Raw genomic sequence first — 15188 nt, 5'->3', positions numbered from 1 at the left:
TTGACAGCTACACATAATACACAGGATATTTTAGTCAAAGTCCAGTACACGAGTATACGCAGACTTTTGTAATCGATAGTTTTCAAAATTTTGCAACTCATTATTCTGAGCTTTAAAGGCCCTCTTTATATGTCTACATGTAATGTCATTCATAATGGGATAGTTTTCTTTAATCAAAAAATATTATTATTTGGAATATAATTTGGGAAAAAAAATCATTAAATTAAGCGGTTAAATGTGTTGATACATTAACAAGATGTGCGACAGAGTTAAAATTAGTTGACGGAGCATTAACTACGAAAGCAAAATTTATAATTCAAGTCCTAGTTTGGTATACCTCCATCGGTCACATAATTTAATTTTAAGTTCGTTGCATTTTACAAAGATAAAAGAAAATTGCTTGATGTAAAAGAATGGAGGGGGGGGGGGGGGGAGGGGAGCACTCATGATGGCAACAAAACAAATACAGATGTGAGAAAAGGGGTGCATTTACTGCAAAAAACAGCAGTGTGCATAATAAATTATTTACATCACACATGGCATCTAGTGAACATGTTGCAACAGCAGACCCTGATTTAGGTAAGGACAAAACTGGATATCTGCCCCAGGTGGCAATTTCAGGGGACATAAAATTCAAATAACTTGTTTCGCAAAGCATCTAGCATCCAGCGCACACTGTTCTATTGATTATTCATTTGATTGTGAAATGCATCCCAATTGGTTTTTGAATACATCCTAAGCTGATTTCTGAACATTTCCTAAGTTGATTTTTGAACACATGTCAAGTGTTCTAGGGAAAAAAAATTTTTTCCCACAGACAAAAGGGAATTGTGTCACATGAGTCCAACTGAATAAACAGTAACAGTTGAACACCAAGTGATGATCACTATATGTTTCTGTGATTAACTGAGTGTGTGAATAATCAGCATTATTATTATTAGCAAACTCCACAGATTTAAACTTAAACTACCGTAATAGAACTAAACGGCTAAGATGAATAACTGGTACAAAAGATTATGTATTGTATTTTCTTACAAGTCTAATAGACCAGTCAAATAGCCCAAAAACGACATGAAATCCATCCAAGAAAACGAATTTTTTGCAGGAAATTTTTACCAGGATACTACACTACTAAGTGACTTAAAATAAAAATACGTTTATATGAAAGACATATGTTATAAATGTACACACATGAACATGATTTTGTATGTAAGATCGATTCATCAGTGTTAAAATACATTTATTTATGTTTTTATATAGTGAAGAGCAAATGATAAGCACACAAAGAAAAAAGCTTTCTGAGGTTCAAAACAGAAAAGAACTAAAGATAAAACTGAAGGAGTAAATAAATCAGCTTCAAAGATGAGAAGATGGCTTCATGAAGCAGGTACGTCATTATGAGGTTCTCGCTATTGTATATGGTGTGACAAAATTCCATCACTCTTTGTATGGTCGCAAGTTGTGTTTACTGACAGATCACAAGCCTTTGCAGTCCCTGTTTCATCTGTCAAAGCCATTTCCTATATGCACTGTTCAAAAATTGCAATGATGGGCTTTGTTGCTTTCGCAGTATCAGTATGAAATGTGTACAGACCTACAGCAAAGCATGGCAATGCAGGAGCCCTATGTTGCCTTCCAATTGGCCCAGAGACTGATTTTGGTGCATCTGCCGTACCTTGTTGCCAAATCAATGCACAGGACTCTGAATTGCTAGAATCATTTCCCTTGCACTACAGAAAAATAGCACAGGCCATGGAAGCAGACCCCAATCTCAAGATTTTGTTGTATTACATTCACAAGTCTTGCCCTCCCACATCGACCAGTACCCAGAACTCAGTTGTGTGCCGATATTTTGCACATTGGCATAACCTTTCAGTACAACAAGGTGTGGTTCTAGTTCAAAATGTCAGTGGACAATCACATGTGCTTATTTCCAAATTGTTGCAAAAGGATGTGTTGTGACTTCTCCATCAAGGACATTGGGAAATTGTTCGCACTAAACAGTTAACGCGACAGCACTGTACTTGACAGGGCATGGATGCTCGCATTGAACAGATGATGTCACAGTGTTGTGTATGCATGGAAAACCAATCTGCTTCACCACAGACGTTCTCAGCTTGGCCTAAGATTCAAGCTGAGTGCACATAGACTTTACAGGACCATTTTGGAACACTCGTTGGCTCGTAGTGGTAGACTCTTTTAGCATCTGTGGTGCCTATGGCTTCTACCAGATCATGTAGCACCATTCAAGTGTTGTCCTCCATATTTTGCACAGTAGGTTTGCCAGAAGTACTTGTGTGAGAGAATGGACACCAGTTCACTTCACATGACTTTGAACAGTTTTGTGAACAAAATGGCATTTGTCATCTCATAAGTGCTCCTTTTCACCTGCAGTGCAACAGAGAACCGGAATGTCTCGTACCACTTTTAAGCAACAGATGGCAAAGCTTCACACCACCCACACTTGGGGAACAGGCACTGCAACTCTTTCTCACCTCCTACTGCTCCCATCCAGAAGACACACCATCACCGGCAGAACTTCTGCACAGCCACTGTCATCGATGTTGCTACACTTGCTACACTCATTGCAGCACCCGACGCCACCAATGGTCTGCAAGTATCGCCTTGTGCCACAAGTTCTTATTCTTTTCAGGGTTTATCACAACTGTGGGCACTGGGAAAGAGGCGTAATCCAGGAATGCATTGCCTCTTCTATGTGACTGTAAGTCCCGATGATTTGCAGGGCCACCACCATAACCAAATTCACGCATGTCATTTGCCCTGTGATTCTGCTGCTTTTCTTCTCCCAGATTTACAGCCTCACAGGACTGTGCGGCCTTCAGCCCTTCCGCCCCGGTTGCCAAGCCAATGGACCTGGCCCCATCATCGCCATCATCACCCCAAGACATGCCCTCAGACCTGGACGTGTGCCCTGGCAGCTGTTTTCTGGAGGATGTTCCTGTTGCCTCACAAGCCAGATGGTGGGGTAGTCCAGAGTACACCGTTCATAGGCACAGCTCCTGGCTCATCTCTATGTCCAGAATCCTGCCTCCCTCCCCATTGTCGTTTGCAGCCCCGGCACACGCATTTTGGGGGGAGGGGGCGGGGGATGTGCTGGTGTAAGCTATTGCCAGCACTCCGGTTGGCAAAGAGGCTGCTAGAAGATCGATAGTAGGCACCAGAGCAAGCGAGCCTATCAGGAGGAAGGCCAAAGACAGACTCACAAGAAACAGGCCAACAAAGCCATCTCGGCCGCTTATATTTAGACAACTGCTGCGGACTGGAGGGCTTAGTCAGTCAGTCATCTAGTGAGTCAACAGCTCAAGTCATCAGTTGCAGCCCAGTGCAAGTCACAGTCACAGCTAGCTCAGAGTCAGTCAGTACCTAGCAACCAGAGTAGTGCACATAGCGGGACTTGTACTTCACCTGCAGTGAAGCTAACATGAACTATTATGTAAGAGTTTGTACCACAACACCTGGACGAACTTAAGTTAAGTAGCTTCCTGTTTAAGTTAATAAAGAGCCTTGTTAATTCATGTGTGCAGTTTGTTTTATAGAAGAGGATACCAGCCACCAAGCAGCATCCTCTCCTTCCTTCCCATGGTACAAGCATTCAGTGACAATGAGACAACACAAAAAACTGTGTACTGTCTTACTACTCTGTTGTCTTTACTGGTCGTATATTTCCTATAACTAATTTCATGTCAGACAAAAGAGTTATTAGCTAACAAAGACTGCCAATTTGTTGAAGGGTTCATATTCTCCCATTCACAAAAAATCCCACTCAGTATATATTTGTGAGTCTTTTTAAATAATTTATTTCAAATGTCTAATGGTAAGGGACACCACTATCATGTTTCTGCCAGTTTGGAAAGATCGTAGATCTGGGGGCTGTGCGGCAGTGATTATCATAATGATGAGCACTGTTGCAGCCACTGTGGAAAACAGTGCACTGTATATGGGGATAATGCCATTGGACAGAACATAACAAGAAAATGGTCATCTCCTTCCAAGGAGGATCGACACTCCACGTTCAGGAAGACCTACGGGGTTCAATGAAGATTGTTTAAACGCTTTAAACCAATATGATCCATGTCAGTGTTCTCAAGAAAAGCCAACAAAAGTCAGCAGTTGGCCATATGTGCATCTCTATTTGCCCATCATCAAATGGTTCGCGAACAACACCAACCACTCCTACCCTGTATTGTTAATGGAGATGAGGAATGGTGTCTTTATGCTAAAATAAGGAAAAGAAGTGAATGAATCAGACCAAACAAAGAACCAATTCCCCATACAAAGATCTGCATGCATCCACAAAAGATAATGTTGTGCATCTGGTGGAACAGTGACAGTGTGGTATGTTACGAATTGCCTCCCGGAGGTGTAACAATCACATCTGGCATTTATTGTGAACAACTGACACATCTTGCAGAGGCAAAACAAGAACGATGAGCAAAAAGATTGCTTGAAGTGATTCTGCTCCATGATAAGGCCTGCCCTCATTCTGCTAGACTGACAGGGAAGGCAGGGCTGGGAAGTCACTCTGCACCCACCTTATTCAGCTCATTTTCTGCCCTGAGATTTTCACTTTTTCTACTCTCTATCAAACAATCTGCGAGGAACTTGCTTTCCAGATGAAAGTGTGCTCTGAATTTGTCTTGATGAGTTCTTTGCCTCTAAACCACATAATTTCTATAGTCATGGAATTGAAAAGTTCCCTGGTGTTGGCAGACTGTTATAAATAGTGAAGGAGAATATATTATTGATGACTAAAATCTCTGTTATGTGTATGTTGTACTTAAAAAATTTATGGAAAAACGCTATGAACTAATGCACCAACCTAATAGTGCAGGAGAGTATGAAAGTATACGAAATCTTGAGTAGACAAACAATATTTCTGAAAACAAAGGTACAGAAAAACTGTCAGCAGTTTAGTGAAACAAAAAGCCATGGAAGAAATGAACACATTTATTCACATGCAGCTGTGTCCATGAATGTCTTGAGCTTACTAATTAGAAAATTGAGAACTGGTCATATATTACTGGTATTTTGACTAACAGATCTTCCTACAAGATACTACAGTCTTACAATACTGTACTGAAACAACAATGTCCTTAATTTTTAACATTTTTATTAATGATTCTGTCAATAGTTGCAGTATTTATATTAGGCAACCAGTTTTGATTGTTACAGGTTCATTTTCAAGCCTGACCTACTGGGGCTGCACTGACAGTGTCTGATCTTAATAATAAGCATCAAAGTGGCAACAAATAGTTTATAAATGTTTGCAGAATGAATGCCACAATCCACACATGCCTCTTACAAAGTTTATTTTGACTTGGTAATAGGCAGAATATTAATTGTGCCTTGATGACAGATTTAAATCAATGCAACGCAACAAGAATTTTTGAACTGTTGGCAGCAGTACATGGGGGAAGTAAGCTCATCTTTTCCACTCCCAAAAGAACTACCATGTGTTTGCTGATAATAATGCTGCTCCACAAAATAACAGGAAGCTTATTGTTTTTTTCCCCCTACATTAAAATCCTCTGACAGAATCAAATTCAGATGCACATAATGCCCCTTACCAATAAAAATCAGTGATGATAATATGTAGGTGGTGATCAAAATGAAAGCAACTTGGATGTCTACAAAGACAACATTTACTTTAGAGCCATACACACAAGCTTGTTGATAAGGGAACAATTCCTGAACTGTCTCAAACTATCACTTTGTGGTTTGTTCACTCAGCATCAAAGGTGAATGCTATAGTGATGTTCTTATCCATCTCCCATATGTAGTAATACATAAAATTAGGGAAGGACAACCACTTGCCTAAAGCTGATTGACGTGTGGAGCACATGAACAAAAAGCAGCATTCATACAATCTTTTAAACATTACCTCTTTTTCCAGCAGTACTGCACAGGCACCCAAACAAACACGACCACGGCAAAACTTGTAGTAGTGTATATGAATGTGTGTTCTATTGCTGGAAAAACAGCTACTGCTCAAAAGCTAGTGGGAATGGTGTTTTCTGTTATGTGGTACTGTGGTCCACGCATCAGTCCACTATACGTGAGTGGTTGCCTTTCCCTAATTTTACATATTGCTCAATCCAGGAATTTCTGTTATTGTTATGCACCTCCTGTGTCGCAGTTACCTTTAAATTCATTCATGAAAATACTTACAGTATTTGCATCTACAATGTGTATAATACACTACACAGTATTCATATTTAATTTACATGCAGTAAAACGCCACCCTTTGGAAACAATTAATTTATGTCATGTAGATAGTTGATACGAGATGTGCAAAATAGTTTTGTGACCAAACTATCAACAGGGAGTGTCTAAGCAGTCAAGAACATAATATGTCTTTTTAAGTGGACAAACACATCCCAGTGACAATCCACCCATAAGAGATGGGCATTCTCCACACATTCAGAATCTTTAAAAAGGGATTACAGCACTGTTCACTTGGTCTAGGACTTCTTTGTCTTGTGCATTTTTCCCCACACTGGCACAGGGTTGGCAATGGTTATTAATGAATTTGGCATGGTTAATTTAGGGGTGGCCAGATACCCTTCCTGTTGCCACCCTGTTCTACCCCCCCCCCCCCCCCCCCCCCAGAATGTGTGTACCTCAACAGTCTGTGTGTAGTGTTATTCACATGAAAGTGAATTAAAGTTTTTCTAAATAATTGCGAGTCATGTTAACAGAGGTAGGACATGGGTATTCACATTCTGGAATGAGGGAAACTGCCTAAAGGCCATATCTAGGGTGGCCGGCACACTGACATTCATCATTAGTCTGTTGGGGGGACTCGATACAGATCTGACACACCTCAGTGCCACAGAAACAGTGCTTTAAAAAGCCTGGCTATCCAGGTGTGTGTTTTCTTGGACTAGGGTATGTAAATTATATAAAGCCTGTAAAACAAGTAGATTTCAACTGGATTCTTTTCAGTTGTGAGTGCAGTGTTATATTTATCCAGTTTGCTCTGTACACATATACTTCAGGAAGAAGATACTTCATACTTATTAGTATGATGGTGAATGTTTCTCTATTATTGAATGACTTCAAAATAAATTATTTAGACAACATCTAATAATCACTTATCTATGGTTTGGCTATAACTGATGGTAATGACAGTGTGATATTCAAGAAATGTGTTCTGAAAGAGTATTTGTCCACCAAAATGCAAACCTATTAGTAACTTAGGGCTTTGGTTAGAACCGACAGCAGATGATTATAATTATGTGAGACATTCTGCTTACATGTTTCTCCTAATAAGACAGCATGAAGCCAAAACATCAATGACAAATTATCAAATGAATATGCATCTAACATCTTTTAGGAACACCAATACAGTGAAACCAAAGGGCACGAAGAAAGAGTGCACAATCACTATTCAGCAACTTAATAAGGTAGCACACTGTAATAACAACACAGCAAAAATGCTTTCATACCTGTGATGCAGCCTTTATTGTCTGTGTGAATTTGGCCATTTGATATCTTCAGATTTATCATGCCTGGCTTTGATGGAACATGTTGTGCTCCTGGTGGCAAAGTAACAAGCAGAGATGTCATTTTATTTGAAGCAGTATTTCCAGACCCTGTCACCTGTACTTGAGCTGGTGGCTGGTTTGCAGCAACATTAACAGTAGGAGGTGGGGGAGCAGGAGCTGGTGCAAGCTTGGGCAGAACTCCCGCTGATAACAGAAGTTCCTTGTTTCCATGTGGTTTGATGATGGTACCCACATAGGCATACTGTTTTCCACCAGCTTGTTGTATAACCAAGTGTTGTGTAGGCTGTTTCACAGAATGTGCACCAGTAACTATTCTTGGAGCTGTAGGCAGCTTCTGTTTTGAAAGAAGGGCACAAAGTATTAAATGACGATATCAATCTTTTAATGCATTAACATTCTAAAAGTAATATTGTCATGACGTGCACATTGACAGCACAAAATATATCATATTAAAATATAGTACGTTACTAATTCCTTCTATAATAAAAGTAAGCGTGAAGTGCTAGGTAAAATTGTCAATAATGGTAAGAGCTGGTCAATGCAAAGTGTGGGAATGAAAGTGACAGCTCTAACAATATTGTGAGTTACAGTGACAACAATAACAACACATATTCGTGTACTGTGGTGCAGGCTTAACCTCTAAGAAGAACTCTGTGTTGTATATTAAAGGTTTTAAATGTTCTTTTGTTATTAGCAAATGATACCCATCCAAATCAATAAATTTCTTTACTGTAAATAGCATAAAATCAGAACTGCTTGAAAATCATGATTCTGATTGTGCAGAGGCAAGTCACATCATACAAGAAGGGTAATATGTTTCAAACAAATACCAATAAATGATATATTGCTCCTATGTTTTTCACACCTTTTAATGTTTTGATAAATGAGAAATTGCACTTGATTTTAATTAAAATTGGTATTATGGTGCATTAAGTAGATGACTTGCATAAATAAACCACTACTATCTCTGCTACCACAGTAGAACAGCTTAGATTTCAAAAGATGATGTCTGAACAAACTTCTCCAATATTCCAAATTTTGGTGTAATAACTTCAAGATACAATATGACACAGTACATTGCTGGAATTTAAGAACTCCCATACTTTGTATGTGAGCACAACAGTATAATCAAACGAAATTAGATGATATGAAGAAATGTTCCACATGAGAGAGAAGATTCTGCTACATCCTGCACCATTAAAACAACAATCTTTTTTTCCCTCAAATTTATCAATAACTTTACAAATTATTGTACATAGTAATATTAAAACAAAAAATTAACATTTAGAAGTACAATACAAATTTTACTTTATGTTATAACTGGGTTTTCTCCCATCACATGAATGATAGCTCGACACTCTGAAACATCTCAGACTTAACTGGTTACTGTTGCGGCTTCCTTTTTTTTATTGCAAAGTTTTATATGTTTGTAAATGTATAATAAAATACATGGAAATACAGAAACAGCCAATTCCACCCGCCTTCTTTAACCCATGACACCACAAATACGGCAGAAACGACCATACACTATGACTTCAATATGGCGCCTATGACATAATTACGTAAACATGACCACAAACATGAAAATACATTGAAAAACCAACACACACACACACACACACACACACACACACACACACACACACACACAAACATTCCACAAAAAACCTTATGAGCATATGGACTATCAGACCAATTGTGTGATTGGATTGAAGAGTTCCTAGGTAACAGAACGCAGCATGTCATTCTCAATGGAGAGAAGTCTTCCGAAGTAAGAGTGATTTCAGGTGTGCCACAGGGGAGTGTCGTAGGACCATTGCTATTCACGATATACATAAATGACCTTGTGGGTAACATCGGAAGTTCACTGAGGCTTTTTGTGGATGATGCTGTAGTATATCGAGAGGTTGTAACAATGGAAAATTGTACTGAAATGCAGGAGGATCTGCAACGAATTGATGCATGGTGCAGGGAATGGCAATTGAATCTCAATGTAGACAAGTGTAATGTGCTGTGAATACATAAAAAGAAACATCCTTTATCATTTAGCTACAATACAGCAGGTCAGCACCTGGAAACAGTTAATTCCATAAATTATCTGGGAGTGGGCACTGGGAGTGATTTAAAATGGAATGATCATATAAAGTTGATCGTCGGTAAAGCAGATGGCAGACTGAGATTCATTGGAAGAAGCCTAAGGAAATGCAATCCAAAAACAAAGGAAGTAGGTTACAGTACACTTGTTTGCCCACTACTTGAATATTGCTCACCAGTGTGGGATCCGTACCAGATAGGGTTGATAGAAGAGATAGAGAAGATCCAACGGAGAGCAGCGCGCTTTGTTACAGGATCATTTAGTAATCGCGAAAGCGTTATGGAGATGATAGATAAACTCCAGTGGAAGACTCTGCAGGAGAGACGCTCAGTAGCTCGGTACGGGCTTTTGTTGAAGTTTCAAGAACATACCTTCACCGAGGAGTCAAGTAGTATATTGCTCCATCCTACGTATATCTCGCGAAGAGACCATGAGGATAAAATCAGAGAGATAAGAGCCCACATAGAGGCATACTGATAATCTTTCTTTCAATGAACAATATGAGACTGGAATAGAAGGGAGAACCGATAGAGGTACTCAAAGTACCTTCCGCCACACACCGTCAGGTGTCTTGCGGAGTATGGATGTAGATGTAGAATGAAACTAATGGGACAAGCGTGGGAAACTGGGGGTCTTTGGGTGGAGACAAAGTAAATATAAACAAATTTAGACACACACCACCATACAAAACCACACAAAATGACAAAAAACAAAAACCGACAACACTAAACTCCCCAAATTCCACTAAACACAATATCCTCTGGAATCGGACACTTCCCTTTACCTATATAGCTCAACATCAACTCCCGGTCCCACAAATAACATTTCCCTTGACCTATATAGCTCAACAGCAACTCCCGATACCAGAACACCCACAGCCACAACCACAACCACACACTGGAATCGAACATTTCCCTTGACCTACATAGGTCAACAGAAACTACCGATACCAAACTATAAAACTCAAAACTACAACCACGTCCACAATCATCACTACCTCAAAAAACACAGCAAACCAACAAAATTGGAATCTAACACTTTCCTTGACCTATTATTCTTACGACATCTCCACATACAGCAGTCCCTGGTCCGAGACGCCGGAACTTTAGTAAGCCCCATTTCTTCACGACATACTGAACACTTCATGACTTCATCCAAATTTCTGAATAGTTGAAGAAATTTTATTAGAGACAACGCACTGTCTCCCATCATCGCCGACAACCGAAAACTGTTGACCTTGTCAGTCATATCCATACCTACCAAAGACATAAAAAAAAGCAATTTACCAAAATCCACACACGAACAGGAAAAAACTACAATAATGTTGAAATGACAAAACTAAAATTGTTAACTCACTGAAAAATATACTGCTGAAAGCACAGTTCCGATACCACACACGTGCAATGCTATCACGCAAATGAACCGCATAACCAGCCAACGCAACAATAAACCACCTATAAACAAGCCACACACTAAACCAGAAACATCACCTGACACACCACCAGAGAGAGCCCCCGATCACATCAAAACAATACCTACAAACATGCCACTCTCACAAACTAAATTCCGCACTGTCATGACGTCACACACCACAACAGCCTTACGTCACGGGTCAAAGCCGACGGGTGGGATCGGACGCTTCGGATAATTACAATGTGATGCATAAGATGATTATCTCAAGTTGTTAATTTTAGGCAGAACCAGGAAGGTGACTCCTGTGGTCTCACTTTATTTTCAAAGTATGGTGGTTTAATCATTACCTTCAGCATCTTGCCAAATAATTCTGCATAGTTCTGACGGAATCTTATTATTGGTGCTGTAATGAGAAATATTTACTGAAAATGACTGGTCAGATGCGAAGTATGTAAATAGTCGTGTGTCCGATCATCCAAACTGCTGTGTTGTTTTTAAATCAAGGATATTGCCACTTTTAAGGCCTCATAGTTTCCATTGTGTTCACGTAATTCGGAGTTGTGTGATCTATTGATGAGAACACTAACAATAAATTTACAGTGCACAGCAGTGCACAATGAGCTTTGTCATCATAAACCACACCAAAAACAAATAAAAAAAATAGCAATGAGGATAAATGAAAAGCTAATATGTACATGTTTTACTTAATTCTTGCTTTAAGAAAACCTCAATTTTCCTCTAGCAACAAAATTGTACTTCCAGAATGTAAAATCTGTAGGCCTAAAACAACAAATGCAATCGAGATAAACCTTAATGAGATATTACTTAAGGTCTTGTATATTTAACCTATCAAAATAAATATGGATGTGCCACACTGTAAAATATCAAAGCCATTTTGACAAATCTTGTTGCTGTTCTACTTACTGTTTTGCATGCTTCATTAACAAACAAAAACAATAAAACAAAATACATTATCACATCACCTTACTGGAAACATAAGTTCATAACTTGTCAAGTTCATATACTGTAGGGTTACTGGTGCATAGCAAGTGCTCACGGACACACAAGCAAGTTCACAGCTATGTGAGGTTGAGCAACAAACTGTCATATTACTATATTACATACTGCTGTATAATTTCATAATGCATGACAAATTTATCTTGCATGATCAGGAAATCATTCAAACACCTCATGGCCTATTATACTATTACCAACAAATCATACAAAAACTAATACCCTCACTGTATAGTAGACAAAGTGGGTTCATTCACTGTGGATTAACTGAAGCCTTTAATACCACCTCATCAATTTATAACCAAACTGTCACCTCCAATCTAATCCAGGTCTCGGGCTATGCTACATGTCAGTATTTCACGGCAACTATGATTTGATTTTCACATTTGTTGACTTCGACAACTCACAGCCAAATTATCACCTTTCAACATAAACTACTAAAACTGGAAGGAACAGGGACCAGAAATCGTCCTCTGAGTCAAACAGAGATATTAACAAATCCATGAGTACAGTCAATTAATATGAGGAACACGGAAATTATTTGCACCTAAGGCTAATATGAGCTGTTGATGAAAAGTAAGTGACATAAAGTCTGTCAGTTTTAGGAACACCAATATTAATGACACATTGACACATCTTGACAACAAACAAGAGGACTTACATATCAATAATAAGTATCTTTAAAACAAACTGGAATTTGTGCCAGTACCTTCACTTTTTTGCATATTAGTATTAGCTTACAACCACTTTCGGCTATCAGTAAAGAAAGTAGGTGCAACACCAGCAATTAGCTAAGTAACACATACCTGAATAGTTGAAGTGCCTGCTGTGCTGGCAGCAGTGGTACCATTAGCAGGTGCTACACGAACGGTGCCTGACGATGAACTCTGAATGTAGAATACAGGCATCACTTTGGCACTGCTTGATGTGACAACTGATCGTGCTGTTGGACATGACACTACAGGAATTTCAACAGGGCTTTTTTCTACTGTTTGCCTGGTGACCAAAACTGAAGTTGGAGATTCTGTTGCAGTTGTTGTTTGGGCAGCAACTGTTGTAATCATTGGCGTATTCATTGTAAAGTATTGTTAATGTTGCTGACACTACTAACAACAAAATTTAATAAACAAAAAGTTTCTTTTTCTCACTTCTTCACTTGAGAGAACAGGCATATTGTGGCGAAAAACCTGTTGACAAAAATGTTGTTAGAGGGAGTAGTGGACTGTCATATATTTTAAAAAACATTTTTTTACCATTTTTAATAAGAAATACATATTAGATTCTTGTGTATCAGAATACAGGAGTGCAGGTTTCATTAACGCATTGCAGAATTCAAAACACAAGGATACGATGTTGAGATAGGCATAATATTACTTTTTACTAAATTCACACCAGCTTTAAAATCATATAACTCCTAAGGGAAGTGTGTTTCGAAGGAAAATCTTAGTTCCTGCTGCACGAGGAATTGCACGTTGTTTACGCTACAGGTTATTTGGTGTGCGATGAATCGCGTTAATATAGACGACTCTATTATACAATGGGTGAAGCACAAGCATTTTACACTACAAGTACACTATAAACAAAGCTTTGAAACATTCTGCCTACTCGACGCGGAAGTGGCAAAAATAAAATGTGCGTTGACACTTTATACGCTTAAACCCTTACAACTCGGTGTGTCTTCGCGTTTACGCAGATACCGGTTACGAAACAATTCACATTCATTTAGCGTAAATATTGAAGTTTCGTTGACATTTTGCGGCGATTTATTATTAGTGGTGATAACGGCGCACATATCAGCAAACTGTGCAAGAGAAATAAAAACACTCGCTACACATCTCTATCTCTGCAGTTTCATATCCAAGATGACTAATCTGTATACTAAAGGAAGAGCAATAGTCCACCGCACATTAATTACACAAGTAACGCAGAATAATGCTAATCAACTTAGAATTATAATTCATTTTAATTTCAAAATACGCGCAAGTTACGTATCTGACAATATCAGTACGTACAAATTCATGGAACATGAAGATTTTTCGTTAAATTCGAAACGTAACATTCGCGCAATCACTCTACGGCACAACTGCGTTTAGGAAGTACAAGGCACGCTCGAATTTCATTAGTTACTTACCTGTAAATAGGTTTTACTTTTTGAGTATGAGATCAACAATATGTGCGCATCGTAAAATCACGCATTATCATTTTGCAATTCTCTTGCTCGCAAGAAACGGACAAATAAAATTAACATCACGCAACTCCGAAGACAAGCACTGATATTCGCATGTCACAAGCGCTTTCATCCTACGAAAAAAGTGCTGCAAACCAACAAGCAGATCCAAACTTAAAAGTCACTCTTCAAATGCAACAATAATTTTTCAATAATTGTGTTGATTATTTATTTTAGCGACGTTTACTTATAAACACCGAAGGTCTACAGTATACGAACAATCTACACTACGCTGGCTCAACTAGTCCGCTCTACCAACGTTTAGATAGCACAACAAAACAAACTTCGCAAAAACGGTTATTTCACTTTAGCGCCTTAAAAAAACAATGAAACATTAATACTGTATCTCAAAATACCTTACCGTTCCTCCGAGGGTTTTTCTTAAATTTATTTCAATGAAAACTTTTGTTGTTTTAATCACAAACACCGTTCATTACGTAGCTTCATGGTTGGTAGTGGTAATGTACTTCGCTCATAGAGTAGAGAAGGCGGTGCCTCGACTGGTAACATCTATGACGAACAGGGCAGTTTCCGCGCCACTACAGAGGTTGTAGACGGGGTAGAACTGCAAACTACTACGTATGGAACAGTTCGTCATTTCACCCCATATGAAACATAAAATAGTTGCCACGAATGCAACTGCGCATATGTCACCAAAAATATTACAAATATTCCAATCGACTGATCTGAAGATCAATAATTATGTTTTATGAATGCCTACGCTATTCGCAACGCACTACTGTTTGAAAACACCTCCAGAGACGTTGAATCCAAGGATTTCAAAGATAATTAATAGTACTTGGGCGCTATTGACGCAGAGTGGACGGTTTATGTGACTATCTCAAGCGTTCTCGAGCCTTCAGAATTTATTTTAAAAAAAGGAACTTTTCTTAATAAGATGCAGCACCTG

General features: G+C 38.8%; 1 protein-coding gene across 1 annotated transcript in view; it reads right to left on the bottom strand.

Annotated features, from left to right (window-relative positions):
- Positions 1–14265, bottom strand: part of LOC124751316 (lethal(3)malignant brain tumor-like protein 3) — an 82599-nt gene extending 68334 nt beyond the window's left edge. The window contains exons 1-3 of the mRNA XM_047248988.1: positions 14183–14265; positions 12858–13238; positions 7470–7863 (exon numbers count right to left, since the gene is read on the bottom strand). Of these exons, the coding sequence (XP_047104944.1) occupies positions 7470–7863; positions 12858–13127 (664 nt within the window). The 5' untranslated portion in view covers positions 13128–13238; positions 14183–14265. The remainder of the gene's footprint in view (positions 1–7469; positions 7864–12857; positions 13239–14182) is intronic.
- Between the last annotated feature and the right edge of the window lie 923 nt (positions 14266–15188).

The sequence above is a fragment of the Schistocerca piceifrons genome, chromosome 1, assembly GCF_021461385.2.
Source record: "Schistocerca piceifrons isolate TAMUIC-IGC-003096 chromosome 1, iqSchPice1.1, whole genome shotgun sequence".
Lineage (NCBI taxonomy): Eukaryota > Metazoa > Arthropoda > Insecta > Orthoptera > Acrididae > Schistocerca > Schistocerca piceifrons.
Note: the sequence above shows the minus strand (reverse complement) of the source record. Positions and strands in the feature narration are given on the sequence as shown.